We start from the raw sequence: 25,657 nt of genomic DNA, 5'->3' as shown, positions 1-25,657 counted from the left end.
CCATGAATACATCATATGCAGGTGAAAGTAGACAGCTAGACTCTAAAGGGAAATATTTAGTCTCGGGAAGTTATGGCCTGTTAGTTAGACCATCGGCATACCTGGATTATTTAAAGAATAGGCAAATATGTATACTCAAAAATTCAACAGGTACCAGTATGCTCTGCAAGGGAGAGTAAATCTCAGTAAATCAAAGACATTCTTCCTAAGGTGGAATATTTTTCCTAGGGCTTTATGACACAGAAGTCTCCAACCTCTACTAGGTGCTTTAATTCAGGGTACAACTTTAATAATGGTTTCTCCAAACCCTTAGGAGCGTTTGGACTCTACTTTCCAAACAACAGTTCTAGAACATTTCTCCATAATGGGGTCTTTTGAAGAACAGAACTTAATGTGATGAATGAGTTGAGCAGTGGGAAGGGCTTTGGCCTCAGGGTCAAGAGATGTGGATTTTAGTCTTGATTATTTACTAATGCTGAGTATAACTTTCAACAAGTCCCTTGAATTACAGTGGTTTTCAGCTCTGTGAAATGGAGATTTTTATCCAGTGTTGAAGATTTTTGCAGCTCTATGATTCTGAGTTTAAAGCTCTCCTAGTGATAAAATATCTCCCCAGATGATAACTATGTGTGTTCATTAAATCCATTAGGGCATATTTCAACAAACTTCTAGAACTCAAGAGTGCATGGCATTCAGGTATACTGAACAAATGAATCAGTTAAACATGCAATCACAAAGACTGCTCTTCTATTTCACAGAGCAGTGTTTTTCTGAAAGTCTTTTAGTTTTTTCTTAAATACCTGCATTTATCTTATCATCTGCCTGAAAAGAATTTGAATGTTGTGTTTAATGTTAAAATACAATTATATTTCTGTTCTGTTTCCATACTCTACCAATTCATAACACAAAGTCACCAATCCTTGTGGTTCTCCACCCCACACCCAACCTTGGGTAATTTATGTTCAAGCAGAGTTGCTTTCAGGTCAGTACAGTTGAGACCATGCTTGGCTGGGTTTGTCTGTCTGGTGTTAGCCTTGAATGCCTAGCCAGATTTCCCACTGTTGGTGTAGACGACAGAGGAGAAAGAAGAAAATGCGAATGATGGACTTACCAAGATCCAGCTTTTGTAGTTCAGTAGTAATGGTGCCCTTGAGCAATAATGCAAGTTATAAATGATTGGTATTCTCCACATTACAGCACTGTTGGGATACTATCTTAAATGCCTCATGGAAACAGATCTGTACTGCACACCAGACAGACATGAAACCAAAATTTATTAAAATACCCTTAGCATATTTACAATTGGAAGCCATGAATGCAGTTCTCTGCAAGTTCCAAAAAAATAGAATTCTATCTCTTAAATTAACAGAGGTATCAACAGTAGGATAAATATAATCTATCAGAGATAGAAGTCTTTGAATAGACAATCTACATTTTCTAACCAATATGTATATACTATATACATAGTATATATACAATTGATGTGAGGACCAAGTAGTGTCAGGAAGGAAAAATATATATATATATACACACACATATATTCATTATGTACAAATCAGTATTGATTCCTTCACCTTTTCTTTGTAAAAATAAATAATTTATTTGGTTTGCAAATAACATTTACAAGTTCAACTAGCGAGCATTTCTCAGTTTTGACAAAATTAAATATGCAAAAAAATTAGAAATACATATTCTTAAAAATTTAAAGGGAAAAAAATACCTGAATCCAATTAGCTTATTAAAAAATATCCACAAGTGTGTAATATAAGGTTTCACGTCTTTAAAGTGCCTTCTCATTTCTCAAACTGTCTTCATTATTGCATAAAAAATCCTTTAAGATTACATCTACAGATTGGTCTAATAATTAAACAGAAAAGCCAACTTTTTTCCAGGTCAAATGGTTGAATATTTAAGATATGCTTAAACTTTCTTTTTAAGTGCTTTCAAGAGGGTAACAGTTACTGTTGATCTGAAAATAACCACAAATTGTCAACATCCTGACCCAGCCTCGTGAAGATTTTTGAATCATGAGTAGTATTAAGAACTGAGGGGCAATAAAAAGCCTATGATTCAAAATATTTGCACAGAATTTAGTCACTTTGTCCAGCAGCACAGAGATTCAACACTTGAGTCTTACATATCATAGCTGGTGACCTGGACTGATTTATACATTTATCAAAAGAATGGTCCTTCATTAGACAGTTTTAAAGTAAAACTCTCTGGGAAACTGAGAAGGACTGGAACCACACCTCTCCTCAAGCTTCTTAAAATAAAGTAGAATAATAATAAAAAAAGAAATGTATTTTCCATCTCTTTTATGGATTTTTCCCTCTTTGCTTAAGTGATGAGGTGGTGCTGACATTAACAAGAAGCAGTCACAAGGCTGTGTCTCTCTTGGTGACAGCAGAGCTCCCTGTCCACAGGGCTGGGGGATGGAGCACGGGTGTGGAGCGATGGAGTGAGGGCTAAGGGGCACTTCACATGTCCATGGGGGAAAGAGGGACAGAAAGCTGGGTCTTGGAGAAACAGTAAAGCGAGGCAAATGTCACTGTGGGATGTGAAGGAAGGGGAGGCAATGCAGAAGTACTGAAAGGAGAAAAATGACATGAAGCTCGATGCCAAAATGAATTTTAAACAGGCAGAGAGGAAACAGGAAGGTTCATGGACAACTGATCCCATGGAAATTAATCTGAAATTCAATGAAGTTATTTCAGCAAGCACAGGCCGGTCCACTAGTATGCATCTGCTTTTCCAGAGCACTGTCAAGCATGGACCAATAGGAGATACCAAGCAGTCCCACTGCCCTCATACATATGCCCTGAGCTTCTGTTGAAAGGCTGCCCATGATACAACCATGGCAACAGCCACCAGCTCCCTAACAATGCATTATATCAGCAAAACATTACACCCTGGCCTTGCTCAAATTTTACTTTTCTACTGTCTATTTTTCTCCATCATCCCATTGCTTACAATCTCATAAGGCAAAATGAAGACACATAACTGCATGGATCAAATTAATTTTAGGAAACAGGGTCAAGGGTGTTGCTAAGAAAATTAAACCCTAAAGGTCTTGAAATAATTTACATTTCTGTTAGGCCTGATTCTCATTAGGACACTGACTGACTTCATTTGGGTTCTGGGCATGCAGGCCAGTACTGACTTTCCAGGCCAAAGCACGATCCCCTAAATCAAAGTCCAGGGGCACTCTGCTTCCCATGCTAGTCCAAATTAAAACTCAATGAAAAGGAAAAGACTATGATGAATCAATGACATGTTTTCTCCAAAGAATCTTAAAAATTATTCAACTTCTAGTTTTTAAAGTTTCTGTCTTTTGAGGAATATCTTCGATCGTTTCTTTAAAGAGAAGTCCTTTTTTCTTAATGCTTATGTTCTTCAAAGATTCTACATCCTACTAATAATAATCACATTATTTGCATCTTGAGAAATTAAAGAATTGTAAAATTAATATTTGGTATAGACTTAGCCCCAAATCCCATGTATGCCACCCTGGGCTAAAAGAATGGTCACTAGACTTACCCCTCTTACCCATGGACTTGTTTCTAAAGGAAATGGACATCTTTAGAGGATTTTGCAGGGGGGCAATATGAGTGGGTTGACACTTCACGCCTTGGTGGTCAGATGTGAAGGAATAAGATTATAGATAGGAGCAAGTTGCCAAGAACAAAGAGGGTAAAATGAGCTACTTATAGTTTGCTGAAATATATCAAAGATGTATAGATTATAAATCTCTTATGGGAACAACAGTATAATCTTTGTATGCTATGTACCCAATTTTAAAAACACTGCCAGCTCACACTTTATATGGGGAGAAGTACTCATTCTCTTTTAAGACATTTTTACAGCTTCAAAGATAGAAGAACCCCTTGGTGTCTGCCCAGGTAGAATTTAGGCAAACACTCAGCCTACAAAACAGCTTAAGGGTGGTAGAAGGTTGTTTATTCCATGGAGAAGAAGGCCAAATTGCTGTGGGAAATTGGGCTCATTTGCATTTCGCTCACCCAGTGCCACTGAATTTCACACAAAGCATTAAAAAAAAAAAACAAAACCCAAAACAACAGCCCACAGAAGTCTATGAATAAGCTTTCAGAAAAGGAGATACAATGACGATTCTTAGTATATTTAAGAAAATATTAAAAAATAGAAAGTTAGATGAGATGGACTGTAAAATAAATGAACAGCTTTAGCTACCACTGTATATAAACACTTGAGATTAAGCCAGTCTTTCCCAGATTATAGCGTGAAGAAGATATTCATGAACAAGTACTCTAGAGACATAATACACAAGAATGAGTTTGAGCTCTGATTAAAGTGAACCATCATATCAGAGAAGGGAGGACAAGAAGAAAAAGGTCCTCTGTGTTCCTGTTTATCACCAGGATGACTGAGAGAGGAGCTGGGGCTGGAGAGGTAATGAATCCAGAAGCTCCAGTGAGGACAGTCTGACCTACTGGATGCGGCTTGATTTGCCCTGCTAGTCTCTTCATTGGCACCTTAAGAGACAGACACCTTGCTGACATCTGCATATCTTCACATTTCCAGGTCAGCTGTCAACTATAAAAATTTCCCAAATGCTAAGTTTATATCACAGGGTTGATTAAGGGTCTTGGAAGAAATAAAACTACTGAACTGGCTTCCAGTCTGACATGTTAATACTCTGGAATTCACAACTTCCCAGCAAAGCACTGATCTGGGAAGGTCTAGTAGATTGCCTGCTCCCTGGGAGGGGAAATGAAGAACTGTGAAACTAAATTTCAATACCTCTAACAAGGTGTCAACAACTGACGGGTTTGCAGAAATGACACAAAATGAGCCTCCGAGTCACATACAGCGGTGTAACTGAGCCCAGTGATGCCTGGATTCAGTCACTAATGGAGTTATAAATACAGTTATGTGAGTCTCAAGGAGCCAGACCCGCTAAGGCCTGTGCCAAAAGGTGCCTTTAAATGATTTCTGCACCAATAACAGACAAGGTTCCAACCAGCCAGACTGTCTCTCTCCATAGCTAGAAAATGGAAATATGTTCAACAGTTATTTACATTTTGGAAAAGTTAAAAACTAGACATTCATTCCAAATACTGTAAACTTGTCTGCACAGGCTTGTTTCTCTTGTAGATTTCTTTATGATAACAAAGTAGCTGACATGAATGAAAGTTCATTTCTTTATTCAGTCCACCCTCTTTAGCTGTGTTTCTATGGTGAAAACCTGATATATGAAGTGTGGTATTCATGGTTTTCTGGATGGTCCATCCATTTATGAACTGCTCTTACAAGAGAATCAGAGAAAGGAAATTTTAATTGTCTAACACTTCTTTCTTTACATACCATTGTATGTGATTTTTCCAAAAATAAATTGTTCAGAGCAATACTTCACTCTCTTGAATCTGTTCTGAAAATTGCCTGGTTTAGGCTGAAGTCTCAAGTGGGCAGTTAAGAGCTTTTACTTTGTCCACACTCATCAGCCCTCACAGCTGTTCAAATTCTTATATGCTTAGGACCTCTACAACACTCGGTTTCACAACATGTCCTTCTTTTGTGATTCAGGAACTAATTTGTCGACTTCCAAATCTGCTGATGCTTCTTTTCCCCTTCTACCTTTTGGTCTTTTTGTTTTCAAATGATGAGAATGGGCAAGATCAAAGAAAAATGAAGCTCAAATCTAGTGGAGCCCTTGTTAGCAATTTTTAGACTATTTAAACTAACTATAGAATTGGATATTTGATATTTGCATCAGTTATTTTGGGGGGAAAAGCTTTATTTTTTTGACTTCTTCCTTCCTCTCCACACAGAAAGCTCCAAATTGGTTTTATCTTTGTTTGGCAAGGGCGGTAGTACTACCGAACAGACCAATTTAGAATGATTGGTCTGAATAAAGTTCCCATGTCAGTGTTACAGTCTGGTTACTGGGAAAGAGCCCACAGGTCCGCACTGCTAATTCCCTTTCAGATTCTGGCTGACTAGGTGCTGTCTGCTGTGTGCAATGAGCTATGTCAGTGACACCAGGCAAGAATGAAATAGAAATAAAATATGATGTCCAACAAAGAAGTAAAATTAAAATTTCCCCATGCAGGTGATATAATCTAGAGAGAGATATACGCAATCCCAGTCCAACAAGCAAATCTTCACCAAAAATACACTTACATATCTTTTGATACATCTGATCACGGTCTTGGAAGAACTGGACCAATGACTTCTTCACCTTGCTGAATACTACCAAAGAGTTTTTTTTCCTGCCTTTAGTTTCTGCACCAGCCGCATATGAGCTTTTAGGGAAATGCCTTTCCTTACGGTACTTATGAGAAAAGGAGGTGCCTAAGAGCAGCTGAGCAGGTGTGCAGCGTCTACTATTCTAACCGGGAAGGAAAGAGGACTGGAGACCGGAGTCCAATCTGGCATCCAGTTTCTCATCATGCTGCCCACTGTTTTGTCTAAAACATTTGAAGATGGAAGAGCACGACTGGATCTCTTTAGTCTATTTCCCAGACTTCAGACTTTTCTCCTCATAGTTCCTGGGTAGTTGCAATGAATGTTTAAAGAGATTTCATAGACATCAACCCAAGGATTCAAAAGGTAACTTCTGAGCAGCAGGTCTATCACCTGTGACTCCTGGGCCTTGACTACCATCATATCGTTCTTCTTGGCTACCTTTTCCCTTCACCATGCCTCTGCCCATAAACTGCCTCTTCTTGGGTTAAAAAGCCATATAGCACACCTCCGCCTCACTTGATCCTCAATACTTCATAGGCCTGTGTTTTTTACCTAACATGTTTATATAACGCTTTTATGTCATATCTGATATACTTGTGTGCTCAATGATTATGCAGGTTTTGCAAGAATCTGAACTGCTATCCACTGTGTCCTCAGCTTTAATGAATCTTAACTAGGCAGAGATGATGCTGTTACAAGTTAGGGTTTCTCTGAGTCTGATTAGTAAGTCAAATATGTCTGGTTACATGCAGAGTAGAAATACTGGCCACTGTCCCTCTTGTGCAGGCAAGCCTGTGCTAAGAACAGCCAGACATGCCCCAGCTGCTAAGTGTACCCCAACTACTTACTCATGAAAAGTTTAGCGACACCTGCTGTAGTTAACACAATCTCAGCTGCATTTTGGATAGGTCATTCTCTCAGGGCCTCTGGGTTGTTTAAGATGGTCCACCTTGGACAAAGTCTTGTGAACTTTTACCAAGCATCAGGTCAAGTTACAAATGAGGGCACTGTCACACTGCAGTCCATGTGCGGACTTGGGAGGGGTATCCGGATACCTAAAGCAGGATGCCAATTGGGTGACAGTCAGGGGGATCGTGCCATGGTGTCTCCACACACTAACAGTATGTTGGACTCACTAGGTTTCCCCAAAAAGGTAGGCAAACTCTGCTCTTTAGAAAAGGTTTTATTTTGCTGCCACTTTCTGGTCTGTCCACTAGAATGAAATCCAACTTGAACATGGGTAAAACAGGTGCTTTTTCTTTTGTCTGTTAACACTAGGACTGTCAACAGAGCACAGGGTAGCTGTAAGTAGGATTTGTTTCAAATTGAGGAATTTCTTAGGTCCTCACCATTAAGCGAAAATGAAGAGAAAAACAATCTAAGAAAGCAGTATGAAAGGCTTGCTCACAAGCAACTACTATTAGTCATGTAAGTTCTTACCAGCTCTTCTGTTTTGCTTGTCTCATTCTTTTATTTTTTTGGGAAAAAATAAACAAACCACGTTATTATATTCCTTTTTTTTTAATTATTAGAAAGAGTGGCTAGCACCTACAGGAATATGGCTTTGTGACTAGATTTGATCCTGACTCTGCATTCCTGGGCATTGTATTAGGATATGGTGCTACTTTAATGGGCTATATCTATTATGGGGTCCCCGTGGGGGCTGGTAACTAGCAGGCAGGTCCTGGATAGACACTCAGGTACCTGGCAAGTTGAGGGATTCTGGCAAGATATTGGGGCAAGGGGCAGCTCACACATGACCAGCAGATGGGGAAGGGTGTTAAGGTTTCTGCTCTTCTCTGGATGGTCTTCCATCAGTTGGGAGGAGAAAGCTTGGACCTCTCTCCTTTTAAGACTGAAACCTGATAGGCTTTGATCCTTACCTCATTTTACCCCAAGTCTCCTCTCTTCTCCTCTCACAGCACAGGAGAGTGCTTTAAGGAAAAAATGTCAGGCGAGAAGTCCAAGGTGGTTTTCCTGTGACTCTAGAGGCAATAATCACACGGGCTTCCAGGGTTAGAAAAAACTACCTATTGAACTCAAAATTCAATATCATTCAACATCAATGTAATCACCCTCTTCCCATTTTGATGTAAATAAATTTTTTACTACCCTCTCTTTTTTGGACATTAAACCCCCCTGCTTCAACCATAAGCCATATGTCTGTCAGTCAAGGTCATGATAAACAGCTGCAAGTAGCATTTGCTCTCCTGTCTAGACACTGTCTCCCAGGGTGCGTGGGAGAGGTCCAACCATATTCAGTCCCAGAATCTGGTGCACAGCTCAGCTGCAGTTCAACGTGGTATATCCACTCATAGACGATTTGAGGTGTGAAATGTACTCTGACTGATACTGTGTCACTCATCAAAGCAGATGCTTTGACCCCAAGTCTGTTGCTGCTCAGTTATCATAGGTTTTTTTTTATTGTTTTTTTTTTTTTTTTTTTCAAAAGAAGGGGTAGAGAATTCCTAGTGGCCTAGGAAACCTCAATGAACTGATACAAAAACAGAAGAATGGGTCTTGCTAAATGGTTGATGCCAACTACCTGTATTATAATTTGTTCTCCAGAAAGAAGTTTATGACTATTGAACTTCCTTCTCCATCCATGTATAATTCCATGTTCTGTTCTTTCTAGCACATGAAAAACAATGAAAAAATAACCATTTCTTGAGTATGGGGCATACAGTCTTGGGCCTCTTAAAATAATTCTGGTTAAGTCTCAACATTTTTGGCAAGAAGGGTGCTTCAGGATCTTGCTGCAATAGAATCAAAATTAATATCAATAATCAAACCAGCAGGCTTGATTATTGTAAAGATCAAGGCTTGAACTAGCTCAAGGCAGCTATCACAAATAATCCATCTTTTCTTCTTTCACAAGTTTACATGTATCATGCTTGGGTTTGAAAGCTTAAGGTCCCTGATTAAAAAAAAAAAAAAGAAAAACTCAAAAATCTTGGTAATTCTCTGGTCTTGTAGCAGAGCGAACTTTGGACCTCTAGAAGAAACAGTTCTTAAATACTTCTTCAGCGGCATTTCATTGTTCCTATGGCTTAACAAGGGACTTCTTCAAGAAGGCACAGGGTGCTCGGAAAGAGATGAGCAAAAGAAACATTGAGTGACGTATCTTTTGAGGACTTCTCGTAGCACTGATGTTACAGAGGGTCATGCGGGTGCTATGCCTCACCAACACTGTTCTCCTGTGTCTCTGTGTTAGTTGGTGCTCACACTAGCTTCCTTCTGACGCAGTCTTTCCTTCTGTTATTTGAGACAAAAATTGAGTTTATTGTTATTCCTTTTCCTAAATTTTCACCTTTCTCAAATTTTGGTATGTTTCTCAAATGTTGGTCTATGATGTTGAATAGAGTTGTACCAAATGCCCTAGAAATGAGAGGATAGAGGCCTGGGGAAGGAGCAGTGGATAATGAGGGAAGAAGACAAAAATCTGAGTTGAGCCCACTGCCACCAAAAATATAGATATACCATATAAAGATGAGTGTACCGAATACACCACCAAATGGGCACAGAATGTTTCCATTCAGGTAGGAGCTCTGAAAGCCAACCATGGCTGTCCCTGATGAAGTCGTACAGCCCTGACTTCCCCATTTCTCACTCAACATTTGCTGAGCTGCTGATGGGGTCGTTAGGAGAACATCATTGTTGGTTAACAGAAATCATCTCACTTATACCCCACTTAGGTGGTCAAAGAATTTAAAGCAACTGGCAAAAGTACTAGTGAAGAATAAAGAAGTAACTTCACAACTAGTAAAATATAACTAGTAAGTGGCTAAGCTGGGACTTGAACCTCTATACCTTGGTTTCCTAACCATTCAGCTATTCCAGCTGTTTCATGGAGATTCCTTGTGATCAGTATTGCAAATGGGACTGTGGAGGACAGCTTCCCTTCATGGCTAGGAAGAAACAGTAGTCTGCTAGTTTCTATCCTAGGGCGAGCAGTCAGGGGACCAGCCAGCAGTCTGAGAAGTGATCTTGGTAGGCTGTATCTTTCTGCATTTCAGTTTTACCAACTGTCAAAAGAGGCTACTCCCTACCCCTTTCTTTAGCAAGAAAAAGGAACTGGTGAGGGTAAAATGCTTCAGCAAGTTCAGGAGAAGGGTGCTTTGAGATGAAGGGGATCCTGGTGTGAGGTGCGATGGGCAAGGGTGTGAAATGGCAAGTGACTACATTTGGTTTATCGGGAAAGGGCCCTGTTTGAATTTGCTGGAAGAGCACACAGGGCTGGGTTTTGCTCCTTACTCTGTCCTCCCCTATGTCCTTTCTCACCATGTGGTATCCTGGGATGGGAACTGAGAATATGTATACTACTCATCCCTCTGGGTTTTATCCTTTAAATTTAGGCCCACTTCTGGGTGCACCTCAGGTATAATGAAAAGTCTTGAGGTTGTGATGAAAAACATATCTCACCAGACTAGCCGTGGGGTTGATTTTCTTTGTCTCCACTTTCTTCTCTGCTGTTAACTTGCTGACTGATTCCTGAGCCATTTTCAATCTGAAATCAAAACAGGGAGTGGGGAGGAGAGAGGAGGAAAAGAAAAGAGGAGAAAAAGGAAAGAAGAAAGAGGTCAGGTTAAATAGAAATCCAAATGCTGTTAAGTTCATCAGTTAGCAGTCTGAAATATAAAGGGTGGCTTTTCTAGTGCTTTTCATGATTAAATTCAGATTCTGTGAGGGTATCTCCTCTGGGGTATCAAAACAACTGATCTATGGAATATTGAATGGACTCCCTGTTATTCTAAGGGCACACCCCAAGGCTATCTGGCTTGTGAACCACTCAGCAGACAGGATAAAGACAATCTGAAAAACTAAAATTTTGGAGAAACATACAAAACTGAGAATATTAAAATCCACCAGAGAGTTCCCTGCTGTCCAGTGGTTAGGACTTGGTGCTTTCACTGTCAGGGGCTCTGGTTCAATCCCTGGTTAGAGAACTAAGATCCTGCAAGCTATGTAGCACAGAAAAAAAAAAAATCCACCAGTTCACATCAAGAAAGTCAAAAGACAACCTACAGAATGGGGAAAATACTTGTAAATCATGTATCTGATAAAGGACTTACATTCAGATTACATGGATAGCTTACAAACTCAAAAAGACAAATCACCCAACTTAAAAAATAAGCAAAATATTTGACTAGATGTTTCTCCAAAGACAGACAGATGGCTCATAAGCACATGAAAAGATGCTCGACATCATCAGTCAGAGAAATACAAAGCAAGACCACAAGGAGATACCACTTCTAGCCCCTAGGGACGGACAGAATTAAAAAGAAAGACAATAACAAGCATTGGAGATGAGGATGTGAAGAAACTGGAATCCTTCTACACTGCTGATGGAGCTAGAGAATGGTACAGTCACGTTGGAAAACAGTTTGGCAGCTTTTCAAAATGTTAAACTGGCTGATGTTAAACTGTTGGGGCAAAATGTTAAACTGGCAGTGATGGTTTCACTGCCTCAATGGACATAAGTTTGAGGAAACTCCTCGAGAGAGTGAAGGACAGGGAAGCCTGGTGTGCTGCAGTCCATGGAGTCAGACACAACGTAGTGACTGAACAACAACAAACATCAAACATCAAACAGAATTCCATTTTTATCCACACAGTTAGCATATGACCCAGCAATTCCACTACTTGGTATATTAATATATGTATACCTAAGAAAATGAAAATATTTGTCTATAACTAATATACATATGGATTTTTATAGCAGCATTATTTAAAACTATTTAAAACAGCCAAAGTAGAAACAGTCCAAATTTGCATTAGCTGATAAATGAATAAGCAAATGGTAGTATATTAACACAACAGAATATTTTAAGGAATGAAGTACTGGGCCATATTTAGGAATGAAGTGCTGAATGAAAGCTATATCATGGATGAACCTAAAAAATCCATTTCATTAAGATAAATGAAAGAAGCCAGCTACAAAAATCCACATATTATATGATTCCATTTATATGCAATGTCCAGAGTAGGCAAATAAAAGAAACATGAAGTAGATTAGCAATGCCAGGGGCTGGGGGCAGTAGAGGGGTGGGAGTGACTGCTAATGAATAAGGGGTTTCTCCTAAAACTAGCTATCAGTGATGGTTGCAGATCCTTGTGACTATATGGAAAACCACTAAATTGAACACTTTCAAAAGGGTAAATTTTACACCATGTAAATCATAGCTCAATAAAGTTGTTATAAAAAACCCAATTCCACAACATGACATTATTTCTTACTCAGCTTATCAGTTCAACAAGGCAGTATTTCTCAACCATCAGATTGGCAAATCTAACAGAGAATGTCAACTGACATTGAGGACAATAATGGGTGATAGAACCCAAAACATGTATGAGGGTGTGTGAATGTACACAGCAAGCTTCGGCAGCATCAAGTGAAACTGAACGCATACATACCCTATGAGCTATCAGTTCCTCTTCTAGGGAGATACCCAAAAGAAAATTTTATAATTAGACACAGGGCTTTCATTGTCGCAATGTATGCAATAATGAAAAATTGAAACAACCTAATAATCAGGTTCAAGAGGATACAGGATAGATGATAAGAGCAAATAGTAACAGCTGACATTTACAGGGTGCCTACTCTCTGCTAGGTACCCTTCTCCCTGCTTTATTTGAATTAAGCCATTCAATTCTCCCAGCAACGCTGTGAGATAGAAACTTTCACTGTTTGCATTTTATAGGTCTTAAGCACCGTGTTGTGTGTGTGCTCGGTCGTGTCCAACTCTTTGCGACCCCATGGACTGTAGCCCATCAGGATCCTCTGTCCATGGAATATTACAGGCAAGAATACTGGAGTGAGTTGCCACTGCCTATTCCAGGGGATCTTCCCAACCCAGGGACTGAACTGGAGTCTTTGCATCTCCTGTATTGGCAGGCAGATTCTTTACCACTGAGCCATCTGGAAAGCCCAAGCACAGTGCAGTGATGCTTATATATTATATTAATTTAACAGAATACGGTAAACCTATGAAAATGAAGAAACTAAATCTGTGAACGACAATTGTGGATATTGGAAACATGATATTGAAAGAGTGACAAACTCTGCAGGGTGAGAGAGTGAAGAGGCCATCTGGCCTGGTGGTCAAGTGCTCAACTCCAGAGCCGGACTGTGGGATTAATTCTCAGCCCCACTACTTATTAGCTGTGTGACCCTGGGCAAGTGACCTCTCTGTGCACCTAGAAAAGGAGATGCAACAGTGCGGGCTATGCTGAGTCACTGAAAGGACTGAGAGAGTGCTGCTCCAGGCACAGAGTAATCACGCGACATATGTTCACTACTCCTGTTACTGTGTGTGCCTTATGCTACCTTGTGTAAATGCTGGGGAGCAGTGCCCACAAAAGACTGTTCACAGATGCCTGCACCTGTATGTAGACATCTATTTATACTTATATGCAGACTGGAAAGAGACTATTTCATGATAGAAGTTATTGCTAGAAAGATGGAAGAAGAGAATGACTTTGGGAGGCAGTATGTCTAAAGGAGACGAGGGTGGCAGAGGAGGAGATGGTTGGATGGTTTCACTGCCTCAATGGACATTAAGTTTGAGGAAACTTCTAGAGAGAGTGAAGGACAGGGAAGCCTGGCGTGCTGCAGTCCATGGGGTTGCAAAGAGTCAGACACAACTTAGCGACTGAACAACAGCAAATGTCAACAGAATTCCATTTTTATCCACAATATTTCATTTTCAATTATAAAATCTTTAAGAATATGTGGCAAAATGTTAACAATTCTAGGTGGTAAGAATATGGGTGTGTTGTTATCTTTAACATGTTTACTTAAAAATTTCTTTAAAAATATTTTATGGTTTTGAATGTCTTTGTTCTAAATGCCTGTGTTTTAAAAATGTCTTCAAATCAAAGACATAAAAAAATGAACATGCTTTTTTTCAGGGCCTCAAATCTGAATCTTTCATTCATTACTAATCCCATACTTGCTTAATACTGAAGAAGTGGCTGAGCGCCTTAGCTTGTTACTTAATTTTGCACAATTTGTTTGAAATACACACTTCATAATCCAGCCTCTCTGCCCACATACACAAGTTAGTTCAATGAATTCAACATGCTGACTTGTGCATCAGAAAAGAAAAATGAGACAAAGATGAGCAATGAATTATGTAACCCAAGAAATGCATCTGCAGAGCTGCCGTGAGAACAAGCTCTGGCATAGGTCTGACAAATATACCACACTGCCTACTAAACTTTTCTGCTTCTAGCAGTAATTGTCACCATACTCACATAAGAAAAGAATGTACTAGAAGGAGCAAATCCTGTTCAGACTGCATTGGAGACCAATCAGTAAGGGATCTGCAATCAAGATGAGGCCATGGCTTGTAGCACCTTCTCTCCTTGGTTTTCTCCAGCAAGATTTGTTTTCAACAAAAGCACCTATTGTTCATCCTTTAATCTCAATTCCAATGGAATCGCTTGGAATTACTATTCCTCCTGCGTCTCCTTAACTTTTAGGAAATCTGAGGGTCATCTTTTGCTTAACTAGTTCCTTTTCGTCTTAGAATTCTGATCTCTTCTTCTGGAAGTGGCCTTTTACCATGATCCAGGCTCAGCATTGCCTCCCTCGATTCCCATATTTCTTAGTAGCTCTGCAATCACTTTCCATGTTCTCTCAGTATCGGGGGCAGGAGATGGTGATTGAAAAAGGGGAATTAGGTAAACTGGGAGAGAGATAACCTAATGTCCTGTTCCCACTGCTAACCATTTCCTATTGCTCTGTGACTGTTCTGTAGACGGAGGTTCTCATGCACACCCCAGGTTTCTGAGGACAATTCCGATCTTGGTGATTCTATCTTGCTTTTCTCTAAAGATTCTCATTCAATTATGATGTCTCCCTTTCACTGGGCACTCTAGAAAATCAGAAAGGACTGAGAAGAATCAAAGCTTGGTGCAAAGTAGCTTCAGCATCAGTGAGGCTTGATTTTAACTCCAACTCTGCCAGTTATTAGACAACTTGAAGTGAGTTAATCAACTTTCAGTTTCTTTATATATAAAATGGCATGATATACATATGCATCGTGTGTGTGTGTGTGTGTGTGTGTGTGTGTGTGTGTTAGCTGCATGGTCATGTCGACCCCATGGACTACAGCCCACTGGGCTCCTCTGTCCATGGAATTCTCCAGGCAAGAATACTGGAGGGCACAGCCATTCTTTTCTTCAGGATCTTCCCAACTCAGAGATCAAACCTGGGTATTGTGCATTGAAGGCAGATTCTTTACAGCCTTAGCCACACAGGGAAGCCCCCAAACAAACAAAAAAACAACAATCATATATACCTAACATTAATTACATGGTGTTACTGTGAGGATTAAATTAATTAACATATCTAGATCAAACTGCCGACATCCGTTGGATCATAGAAAAAACAAGGGAATTCCAGAAAAACTTCTGCTTCATTGACTATGCTAAAGCCTTTGACTGTGTGGATCACAACAAACTGTGGAAAATTCTTCCAGAGATGGGAATACCAAACCACCTTACCTGCCTCGTGAGAAACCTGTATGCAGGACAAGAATTAACAGTTAGAACTGGACATGGAACAATGGACTGGTTCAAAATCATGAAAGGAGTATGTCAAGGCTGTATATCATCACCCTGCTTATTTAACTTATATGCAGAGTACATCAAGAAAAATACCCGGCTGGATGAATCACAAGCTGGAATCAAGATTTCCAGGAGAAATATCAATAACCTCAGATATGCAGATGATAAAAATCCCATGGACTGAGGAGCCTGATAGGCTGCAGTCCATGGGGTTGCAAAGAGTCAGACACGACTGAGCAACTTCACTTTCACTTTTCACTTTCATGCATTGGAGAAGGAAATGGCAACCCACTCCTGTGTTCTTGCCTGGAGAGTCCCGGGGACGGGGCGCCTGGTGGGCTGCCGTCTACAGAGTCGTACAGAGTCGGACACGACTGAAGTGACTTAGCAGTAGCAGTAGCACCACCCTAATGGCAGAAAGTGAAGAGGAACAAAAGAGCCTCTTGATGAAGGTGAAAGAGGAGAACGAAAAATTGGCTTAAAATTCAACATTTAAAAAGCTAAGATCATGACATCCAGTCCTATCACTTCATGGAAAATAGATGGAGAAAAAAATGGAAACAGTGGTAGACTTTGTTTTTTGGTGCTCCAAAATCACTGCAGACAGTGACTGCAGCCATGAAATTAAAAGATGCTTGCTCTGTGGAAGAAAAGTTATGAAAAACCTAGATAGTGTATTAAAAAGCAGAGACATCGCTTTGCTGACAAAGCTCCATATAGTGAAAGCTATGATTTTTCCAATAGTCATGTATGGATGAGAGTTGGGCCATAAAGAAGGCTGAGTGCCAAAGAATTGTTGCTTCTGAACTGCGGTGTTGGAGAAGACTCTTGAGAGTCCCTTGGACTGCAAGATCTAATCAGTCAATCCTAAAGGAAATCAGTCCTGAATATTCATTGGAAGGACTGATGCCGAAGCTGAAGCTCTAATACTTTGGCCACTTGATGCAAAGAGCCGACTCACTGGAAAAGACCCTGATGCTGGTACAGACAGGAGGAGAAGGGGGCAACAGAGGATGAGATGGTTGGATGGTATTACTGACTCAATTGACATGAATTTGAGTAAACTCTGGGAGTTGGTGATGGACAGGGAGGCCTGGCATGCCGCAGTCCATGGGATTGCAAAGAGTCAGACATGACTGAGCCACCGAACTGAACATCTAATAAAGGATAGGCATAATGGAATCTTCCATCACAGAGATAAAGCAACTCCTGAAGAATGCATGACAACAGTTTCTGACTATAAATAATACTAATGGAGCTGCTGGCTAAATACTATCTTGCAATAATATTATTTACATGTGTTCTGAAAGCAAACTGAATCAACTAATGCTATTATCCAGAGATTCAGCAAACCAAGGAACTCACCTCAACTTTTTCTGATCTGAACACAAATTTTAAAAGTCATAATGAGAAGCTATACTTTGATGGAGACATGACATACGTTTCTCAACCAAATAAATCAGTTCAGTTCTGCTCAGTTGTGTCTGACTCTTTGTGACCCCATGAACTGCAGCATGCCAGGCCTCTCTGTCCATTATCAACTTCTGGAGCTTACTCAAACTCAACTCCATCGAGTCAGTGATGCCATCCAACCATCTCATCCTCTGTTGTTCCCTTTTTCTCCCGCCTTCAATCTTTCCCAGCATCAGGGTCTTTTCCAATGAGTCTGCTCTTCGCATCAGGTGGCCAAAGGACTGGAGTTTCAGCTTCAACATTAGTCCTTCCAATGAACACCCAGGACTGATCTCCTTTAGGATGGACTGGTTGGATCTCCTTGCAGTCCAAGGGACTCTTCAAGAGTCTTCTCCAACACCACAGTTCAAAAGCACCAATTCTTTCACACTCAGCTTTCTTTATAGTCCCACTCTCATATCCATACATGATTACTGGAAAAACCATAGATTTGACTAAGTTGGCAAAGTAATGTCTCTGCTTTTTAATATGCTGTCTAGGTTGGTCATAACTTTCCTTCCAAGGAGTAAGTGTCTTTTAATTTCATGGCTGCAATCACCATCTGTAGTGATTTTGGAACCCAAGAAAATAAAGTCAGCCACTGTTTCCCCATCTATTTGCCATGAAGTGATGGGACTGGATGCCACGATCCTAGTTTTCTGAATGTTGAGCTTTAAGTGAACTTTTTCACTCTTTTTCACTTTCATCAAGAGGCTCTTTAGTTCCTCTTTGCTTTCTGCCATAAGGGTAGTGTCATTTGCATATCTGAGGTTACTCTTATTTCTCATGGCAGTCTTGATTCCAGCTTGTGCTTCATTCAGCCCGGCATCTCGCATGATGCACTCTGCATATAAGTTAAATAAGCAGGGTGACAGATGCACTCCTTTCCTGATTTGGAACCAGTCTGTGTTCCATGTCTGGTTCTAACTGTTGCTTCTTGACCTGCATACAGATTTCTCAGGAGGCAGGTAAGGTGGTCTGGTATTCCCATCTCTTGAAGAATTTTCCACAGTCTGTTGTGATCCACACAGTCAAAGGCTTTGGTGTAGTCAATAAAGCAGAAGTAGATATTTTTATGGAACTTTCTTGCCTTTTTGATGATCCAGTGGATGTTGGCAATGTGATCTCTGAGTTCATGGTTCACGTACTGTTGAAGCCTGGCTTGGAGAATTTTGAGCATTACTTTGCTAGTGTGTGAGACGAGTGCAACTGTGCAGCAGTTTGAATATTCTTTAGCATTGCCTTTCTTTGGGATTGCAATGAAAACTGACCTTTTCCAGATAAATAAATAAGAAACTATTTCAACTTCAAAAGAAGATTGAATCTATTTCCTCATAATTTCCCCAAGTTTCTCTGATGTAAGTATCATAAATAAAATTTACATTTCAAATTATAGACTTTGTGAGTAAATATATTTTTTTCACATTAACCTTGTTTATCTCATAACCAAAATAATATTTGTTCCTTATAGGAAAATTCTATATTTATACATGGAAGGATTATATTTTCAAAGTGTTCTATATAATTAAAAGTATAAAGAAAAAGCAAGACTTACTGGCCATGTAAATACTTTTCTGAGAATGTAATTAAGACACAATGGGGCAATTAAGGAAAATTATCACATACAAATCTCTAGGCTAGACAATAAGATACATGAAGGTAGAGACGGTGGCTATCATTTTTATTGCTGTGTTCCTAGCCCTTGATACAGAGGCTGGCACACATTTACATGCCGTAAAGAGACCTACAGAACAAATTTTTTAAAAAATCCTTTACTTCCTTAAAATACTGCTCATCTGAAGGTTTTGCTGAGCCCTCGAGGCTGCCTGGGCACACACGTGCACAGTTGCATGGGGCTTCTTCATTTAATGCACTCCCACCACGTTCTTGAGATCCCCAGTTTTTGAACAAAGAGCCCTATAAATTATAAGGTTGGTCCCGTCTAAGACTTTCTAGGACATTTAAGGTTATTGTATTAATAAAACAGAATGTTTTCCAATCATTTTTTTCCACGGCACATTTATTACATAAAGAAAGAAAGCTGGTTGGATAAAGTTCATACCTCCTGTCAAGGTTAATTTATTTCACTGTGTTGTAATCATGTTATGCACCTGCTGTTACACAAGACCAGAGCTTCTCAAAAGCAGGGGATAGGACTTCACCTTCTTTCCTTCACATTTTACCCTGTAAAATGGCATATAGTATGTGACCATAAACTGAATTAATGAATTAATAAATCATTATAAGTCATTAACCTCCAAACTATAAAAACTTAGGTCTCAAGAATGGTTATGGGGAAAATATTCAAGCCCATTCTGGCGCATGAAAATATAAAGTCACTTTCTCTCACCATAATATCACCAATGCTCAATGCTCAATGCTCCCACACTTATGGCAAAAAGCAAAGAGGAACTAAAGAGCCTCTTGATGAAAGTGAAAGAGGAGAGTGAAAAAGCTGGCTTAAAACTCAACATTCAAAAAACGAAGATCATGGCATTGGGTCCCATCACTTCAAGGCAAACAGATGGAGAGACAATGGAATAGTGACAGACTTTATTTTCTTGGGCTCCAAAATCACTGCAGATGGTGACTGCAGCCATGAAATTAAGACGCTTGCTCCTTGGAAGAAAAGCTATGACTACCTAGATGGAATATTAAAGAGCAGGGACATTACTTTGCTGACAAAGGACTGTACAGTCAAAGCTACAATTTTTTTCCCCAGTAGTCATGTATGGATGTGAGAGCTGGACCATAAAGAAGACAGAGCACCTAAGAACTGATGCTTTTGAACTGTGGTGTTGGAGAAGACTCTTAAAGAGTCCCTTGGACTGCAAGGAGATCAAACCAGTCCATTCTAAAGGAAATCAGTCCTGAATATTCATTACAAGGACTGACGCTGAAGCTAAAGCTAGAATACTTTGGCTACTTGATGCAAAGAACTGACTCACAGGAAAAACCTCTGATGCTGGGAAAGATAGAAGACAGGAGAAGCGAACAACAGAGGATGAGATGGTTGGATGGCATCACTGACTTAACGGACGTGAGTTTGAGCCAGCTCTGGTGATGGACAGGGAGTCCTGTGTGCTGTAGTCCATGGATTCACAGAGTTGGACAAGACTGAGTGTCATGTCCAACAACAACAACAATGGTCAAAGCCAATCCCGCAAAATACAGACCAACAAGTTCTCATGAGATTCTCTAGATAGCCCTTCCATTAGAGGGCAATGTTAATGGTGGAGGGCAAGGCTATTTGTCAATAGTTTTTGTATCATATGACATGAAACCTATACATGCATGCTAAGAGACAAACACTTAAAAATTCTGACCAGCTGGCTATGTTATATACATTGTCATAACAGAGCATGTAGGAAGGTCTTGAAAACTGCCTTGACCTGACAAGAGATCGATTTTTTTTTTTTTTGGATAATTGGTTGGTCAGTCAGTTGGTCAGTTGCCTGTCTGTCTCTCAAAAATGTCCTTTAAAAACTCTGGTCAAAGTGTCCTATACCTGCTGAAGAAGTGACAGCAGCTGCTGTCACTGATCATACTAAGCTCACTGCAACATCAGTGTTCTGGTAATCACGTGGGAATGAACTGAAGAGAAGAGGCCAGCAGTGTGATTGGCCAAGGGGGATTTAAACCAATGTAAATCCAGTTTCCATCAACTCCAGGCGGGTTAAACAAATGTGAGCTAGCGTGGGTAATGCAGAGACTTCACATAGAATCCAAAGTTCTGGCCTCCCTTAGAGAACTAGAAGGTACTGTAACACTGAGCAGCATCTGACTGTGACCACAGCTCAGTCTGCAGCACTGGCCATCACTGCCCGTCCTGTGCTCGGCCCTGAGGCTGTGAGGTGCTGCCAGCTACCAGCTTGTTTGCACGTACCTGGCACACTTCAGTCATTTTTGCTGCCTGCCTGGACTCTCTCAGCTTCCAAGTTTTGGTCAGAAACTTGCTGGAAGGCTACTGTGATAGTTTGAGAACACAGGGGTGAGGGCCTAGATTACTAAAATAGTCTTTGAAATTATCTAGTTCCCTCTGATGCATCCTACTGATGAAAATGATATCAATGAATAACACATCACTCTAAGAATGTCATTGCCCTTCTCAAAAAAGTCTCAGTGATGCCCACAGCCAGGGTAGCAAAGGTTTCCTGTAAAGAGCCAGAGAGTCAATATTTTAGACTTTGTGAGCCATAGGGTCTCTGGGACTACACTGTTGTTGTAGCGTGAAAGGAGCCCTACAATGATGCAACTGAACGGCAGTGCAATGCTGCATTCTAAGAAACTTATTTACAAAAGCTGGCTGTGAGGCAGATTTGGCCCACAGGCAGTAGCTCGCTGACGCTTGAACCATAGTATGTTGCTGCTGTTGTTTAGTCACTAAGTCCTTATGACCCCAAGGACTGATGTTTGCCAGGCTCCTCTGTCCATGGAATTCTCACGTCAAGAATACTGGAGTGGGTTGCCGTTTCCTTCTCCAGGGATCAAACCTGCATCTCCTGCACTGGCAGGTGGATTCTTTATCCCTGAGCCACCAGGGAAGCCAGAACTACAGTATAGGATCGAGAAAATTCCTTACTCTGACACTCAACACTCCTCCTGTTTTAAATGTAGTTTACTGGTCTATCTTACCTTTTCAGACCCAGATCTAATTTAATACTATCCCTGGGCAAATCACTTAACCCTTTAGAGCCTCAATTTCCTCATCTGTTAAAAGTGGAAATAGGGACTTCCCTGGAGGACCAGTGGTTAAGACTTGGGCCTTCTGCTGCAGGGGGTGCAGTTTTGATCCCTGGTTGGGAAACTAAGATCTAGCGGGCCAAAAAAAAATTTTTTGTAAGTGGAAATAATATCACACCTAAAGAGCACAATTGCTATGAAAACTGAAGAGACATATTATCTACGATTCCTTATCAAGCATCCTTTCCTTCACTTCGCTTCACTCCATGTGTTCCTGTCCTGGCCAAACTTCTCACTCTTCTTTGTACCAAGGCTCTTCTCTCCCCTGCATCTTGCTCTGACTGTTCCCTCCATGACTTTTTCACTCACTTCCATGTGTTCAAATTCTTCCCATTCTTCTAGTCCCGGCTTAAGTGCCAGTGTCATGAAAGCTTCCTTCATCTCTCTTAGTCAGAAGTAATTGCTCTTTTCTCAAGCAAAGGGGCACTTTGCCCCTCTCTTAAGGCACTTAGGAACTTTTCCTCTCAGGACTGTAGAGGTGTCTTATTTCCCTTAAACTACTGGAACCACTTGAGGACAGTCATTATGCCTTCTGCATATCTGAGTGTCCTCCCTGATCCCACACTTAGCAGTGCCATGCGCCAGTCAGCTCTTAGCAAATGTCTAGGTGACAAATGACTCGCACTGACAGTTTTTACCCCCTTCCTTAAACAAGCCTAACTGTTTAATAAATACTCAAAAGTTGTAGAAAAATTATTTTCTGCATTTAGCTTTGGGGAAGAAAATAACACATAAAAGCATTTAAAAATCTAGCTCCAGTAAATCTAGCTGGTTGGGGCCTACATACGGAAAAGGAAAGGATGCTCAAGGCCACCCAAATGTGCTAAATATTGATACATATCAGATTGTGTACACATTCCAGGATTCCTGAAAGTATCACACTGTTTTGTCCCCAAGGTGATTGAGGCTCCGTGAGGTTATACAACTATTCCCAAGTCTGGCATCTGCCTTTCTCACTTACGAGGTAATAACTTTTTTGCATTCAGTCAAAGAACTGGTTAGACAATTTCTAATCTCCCTGGCTCCACTGCTCATGGACTTATTTTTGGTCCTGGCCTAGATCTTGGTTCTATTTTTGTTTCTTGTCTAAATATTTACACTATCACACACAGTTGCTCATGATTACTCATAGGAGAATACCTAGACTTGATTTCAAAGATTACATCTCACATCCTCTTAAAAAAATCTGAAATATAGGGAGAAAAACATACAAACAAGTTAGAGAAAGAAAAGAACTACTTTGAATTTACAAATGCTTTAGAAAAATTGATTTTTGAAAACCTTTACTTCCTTCTTGTTATAATGTATCTCTAGAGACTTATTGAGGGCCCCAGTAAATTTCAGTTGCTGTCAAAGGTTACTGGGGAAAGATGTGACTATGAGACAGGGCGGTGACATGTGTCCTCTGACAGTCCTGCTCAGTCTTAATTCCATAGAAATAATTCACAACCTTGGATAGTTGGGGAGGGAGTTCTGTTTCTACTCCTTGGTTGCAGAGGAAATTCTGCTTCCATGTAGAAAGTGCCAAGAAAATATTACTCCCATCCTAAATGAAAAGATCTGAATAATGGACAATTTCACACTTTTTCTTTAACCCATCAGACAGCTGGGATCACAAGGCAGTTGAGGGAACTGCATTCCAAACAGTGATATGTCTTTCCATTCAAAGGCTCAGATTCTCCACACTACAGCCTCCTTTTCTGGGAGATCTTAAAACTGGGCATACTTTGGAGTTTCTACAGGCTAGATGTGTATTCCTACAGCTGAATGAAACCAACTCAGAACCCAGACTTCCGTGAGACTGAAGATGTCTTTATTCTTTTGGCATCTAATTTTTCATTGGTTCACAACGTACAAGGCAGAACACACTAAAATCGTCCTGAACTTTATAGTAACAGATGTGCCTTCATTTTTAACCATAGGGATTGGGCATACTAGCCAACCAAGAAGTAAATGAGATACAGAAGATGGGGTAGAGTGTTAGGCTGTTTCATACTCCATGTCACTAATGGAATAACCAATGACTTAGGGCAGCCTTTCCAAACAGTTTTCCAAAATACCTTAAAACTCAGCAAAGGTGCCTCAGGAAAAGAAGGAAAAGTTAAGGATTCTCTTAACCCAAGCATTTGCAAGACTGCTTCAACCAGAAAATTGTATTTAATATATTGAGGTTCCATGAATGTTTTCATTTGTATAAAAAATGAAAAAGCTCTTAAAAAAATGAAAAGTTGGAAAACCCTAATGTATGGAACTCAGTGGAACCCACTGAATCTCCTGGGAGAAGGGGAAAAAAACGACCTTCTTGTCCAGGAGAATGAGAGCCAAGAGAAGTCTTCTTCCTCAAGAACTGTCTAGGGATCTCTGGGAGATAAAGAGCTGCTTAAGAAGACAAGGCCTCTCCAAAGAATGATTCTTCTGACAGCCACAGACACCAGATTCCAGCTTTGGGGCTTTAATAAAATATCAAAGCTTTAAAAATCAAAACACAGCCAGTTCTGCACTCTCCCCTGCTTGATACTTTCCAGAAATGTTCTAAGCCTGGAAGATCAACAGCCTCTGACAAAGACTCACAGACAGGCATTGTGGGGACAGATTCAGAGGAGCTGAAGTGTGGGAAAATTAAGTGCCCATGGGAGCATCCACTTACTTCCCTGTAATAAAGACATTACATTTCATTATGATTCATTTTCTTTGTGTTTTTGTGCTGGAAAATTTACCTGATCTTCCTGATTTCAGCCCTATTCTACTTTCCAATTTCTGTTCACTTCCTTTGCTCTTAATACCTTAGACTGGAGATGAAATGAATCCAATAGATCATACCCTAAGATTCCTTCCAATTTAATTGACTGCAATTAACATTTTCTTTGGGTCATCTGTACTTCTCTATTTCCTTTCTTTCCCATTACAAATAACTGTCTGAATTGTAACAAGACTGTCAGCCTATTAACCTCTGAATAAGTCTTATGTATAAACCTAGGTTATATTTTTAATTTAAAAAGTCACATGGGCAACTCACTGGTGTCTGGACATAACTGATCTCAAATCATAGCTTAGGTTGAAATCTACACTCTAAAGAGTGGGGTTAATTTCAGTACTTAAAAATGAGTAAATGTTCCAGAAAAGGCAAAACCATGGAGACAATAAAAAGATGAGTGGCTGTGGGGCAAGAAGATCTGAATAGACAAAGCACAGAGGAGTTTTAGCACAGTGAAAAGCACTCTGTATGATGTCAGATGTTATAATAGATTATATTACTACACAATTTGTCAAAACTCAGAAAATGGACAACACTACTGGTGAGACCTAAGCTAAAAACTATGGACTCTGGGTAGTTATGGTGTGTCAATATATTCATCTTTGGTAAAAAAAAAAAAAAAATGTCATTATGATGAGTGACGTTGATAATGGAGGAAGCTATGCATGTGTGGGGACAGGAGAATACACGGGAAATCTCTGTAGGAAATCCACCTATCTCTCAATTTTGTTGAAAACCTAGAACTGCTCCAAAAGAATGAAAAAAAACAGGTAGATGGCTCCCACAAATTACCATTTTGTTTTAAACACTTGTTGGTGCGATTTGTTAGAAATTCTCTAAATGATGATGATGAATTCATTTCAGCAAGTAGAAAATAGATAGTCTGGTTATATTAGCAGGACATACTTG

The 25,657-nt window shown here is 40.1% G+C and overlaps 1 protein-coding gene across 4 annotated transcripts in view; it reads right to left on the bottom strand.

The window, feature by feature from the left end:
- Nucleotides 1–1,257: 1,257 nt before the first annotated feature.
- FMN1 (formin 1) overlaps nt 1,258–25,657 on the bottom strand; it is a 488,195-nt gene continuing 463,795 nt past the window's right edge. For all 4 annotated transcript variants that reach the window (XM_060419038.1, XM_042252230.2, XM_004010422.5 and 1 more), the window contains 2 exons: nt 10,648–10,732; nt 1,258–9,480 (listed from right to left, as the gene is read on the bottom strand). In XM_060419038.1, the coding sequence (XP_060275021.1) occupies nt 9,436–9,480; nt 10,648–10,732 (130 nt within the window). In that variant the 3' untranslated portion in view covers nt 1,258–9,435. The remainder of the gene's footprint in view (nt 9,481–10,647; nt 10,733–25,657) is intronic.

Source organism: Ovis aries, chromosome 7 (assembly GCF_016772045.2).
Source record: "Ovis aries strain OAR_USU_Benz2616 breed Rambouillet chromosome 7, ARS-UI_Ramb_v3.0, whole genome shotgun sequence".
Lineage (NCBI taxonomy): Eukaryota > Metazoa > Chordata > Mammalia > Artiodactyla > Bovidae > Ovis > Ovis aries.
The sequence above is the reverse complement of the archived record's forward strand: the minus strand, read 5'-3'. Positions and strand labels throughout refer to the sequence as shown.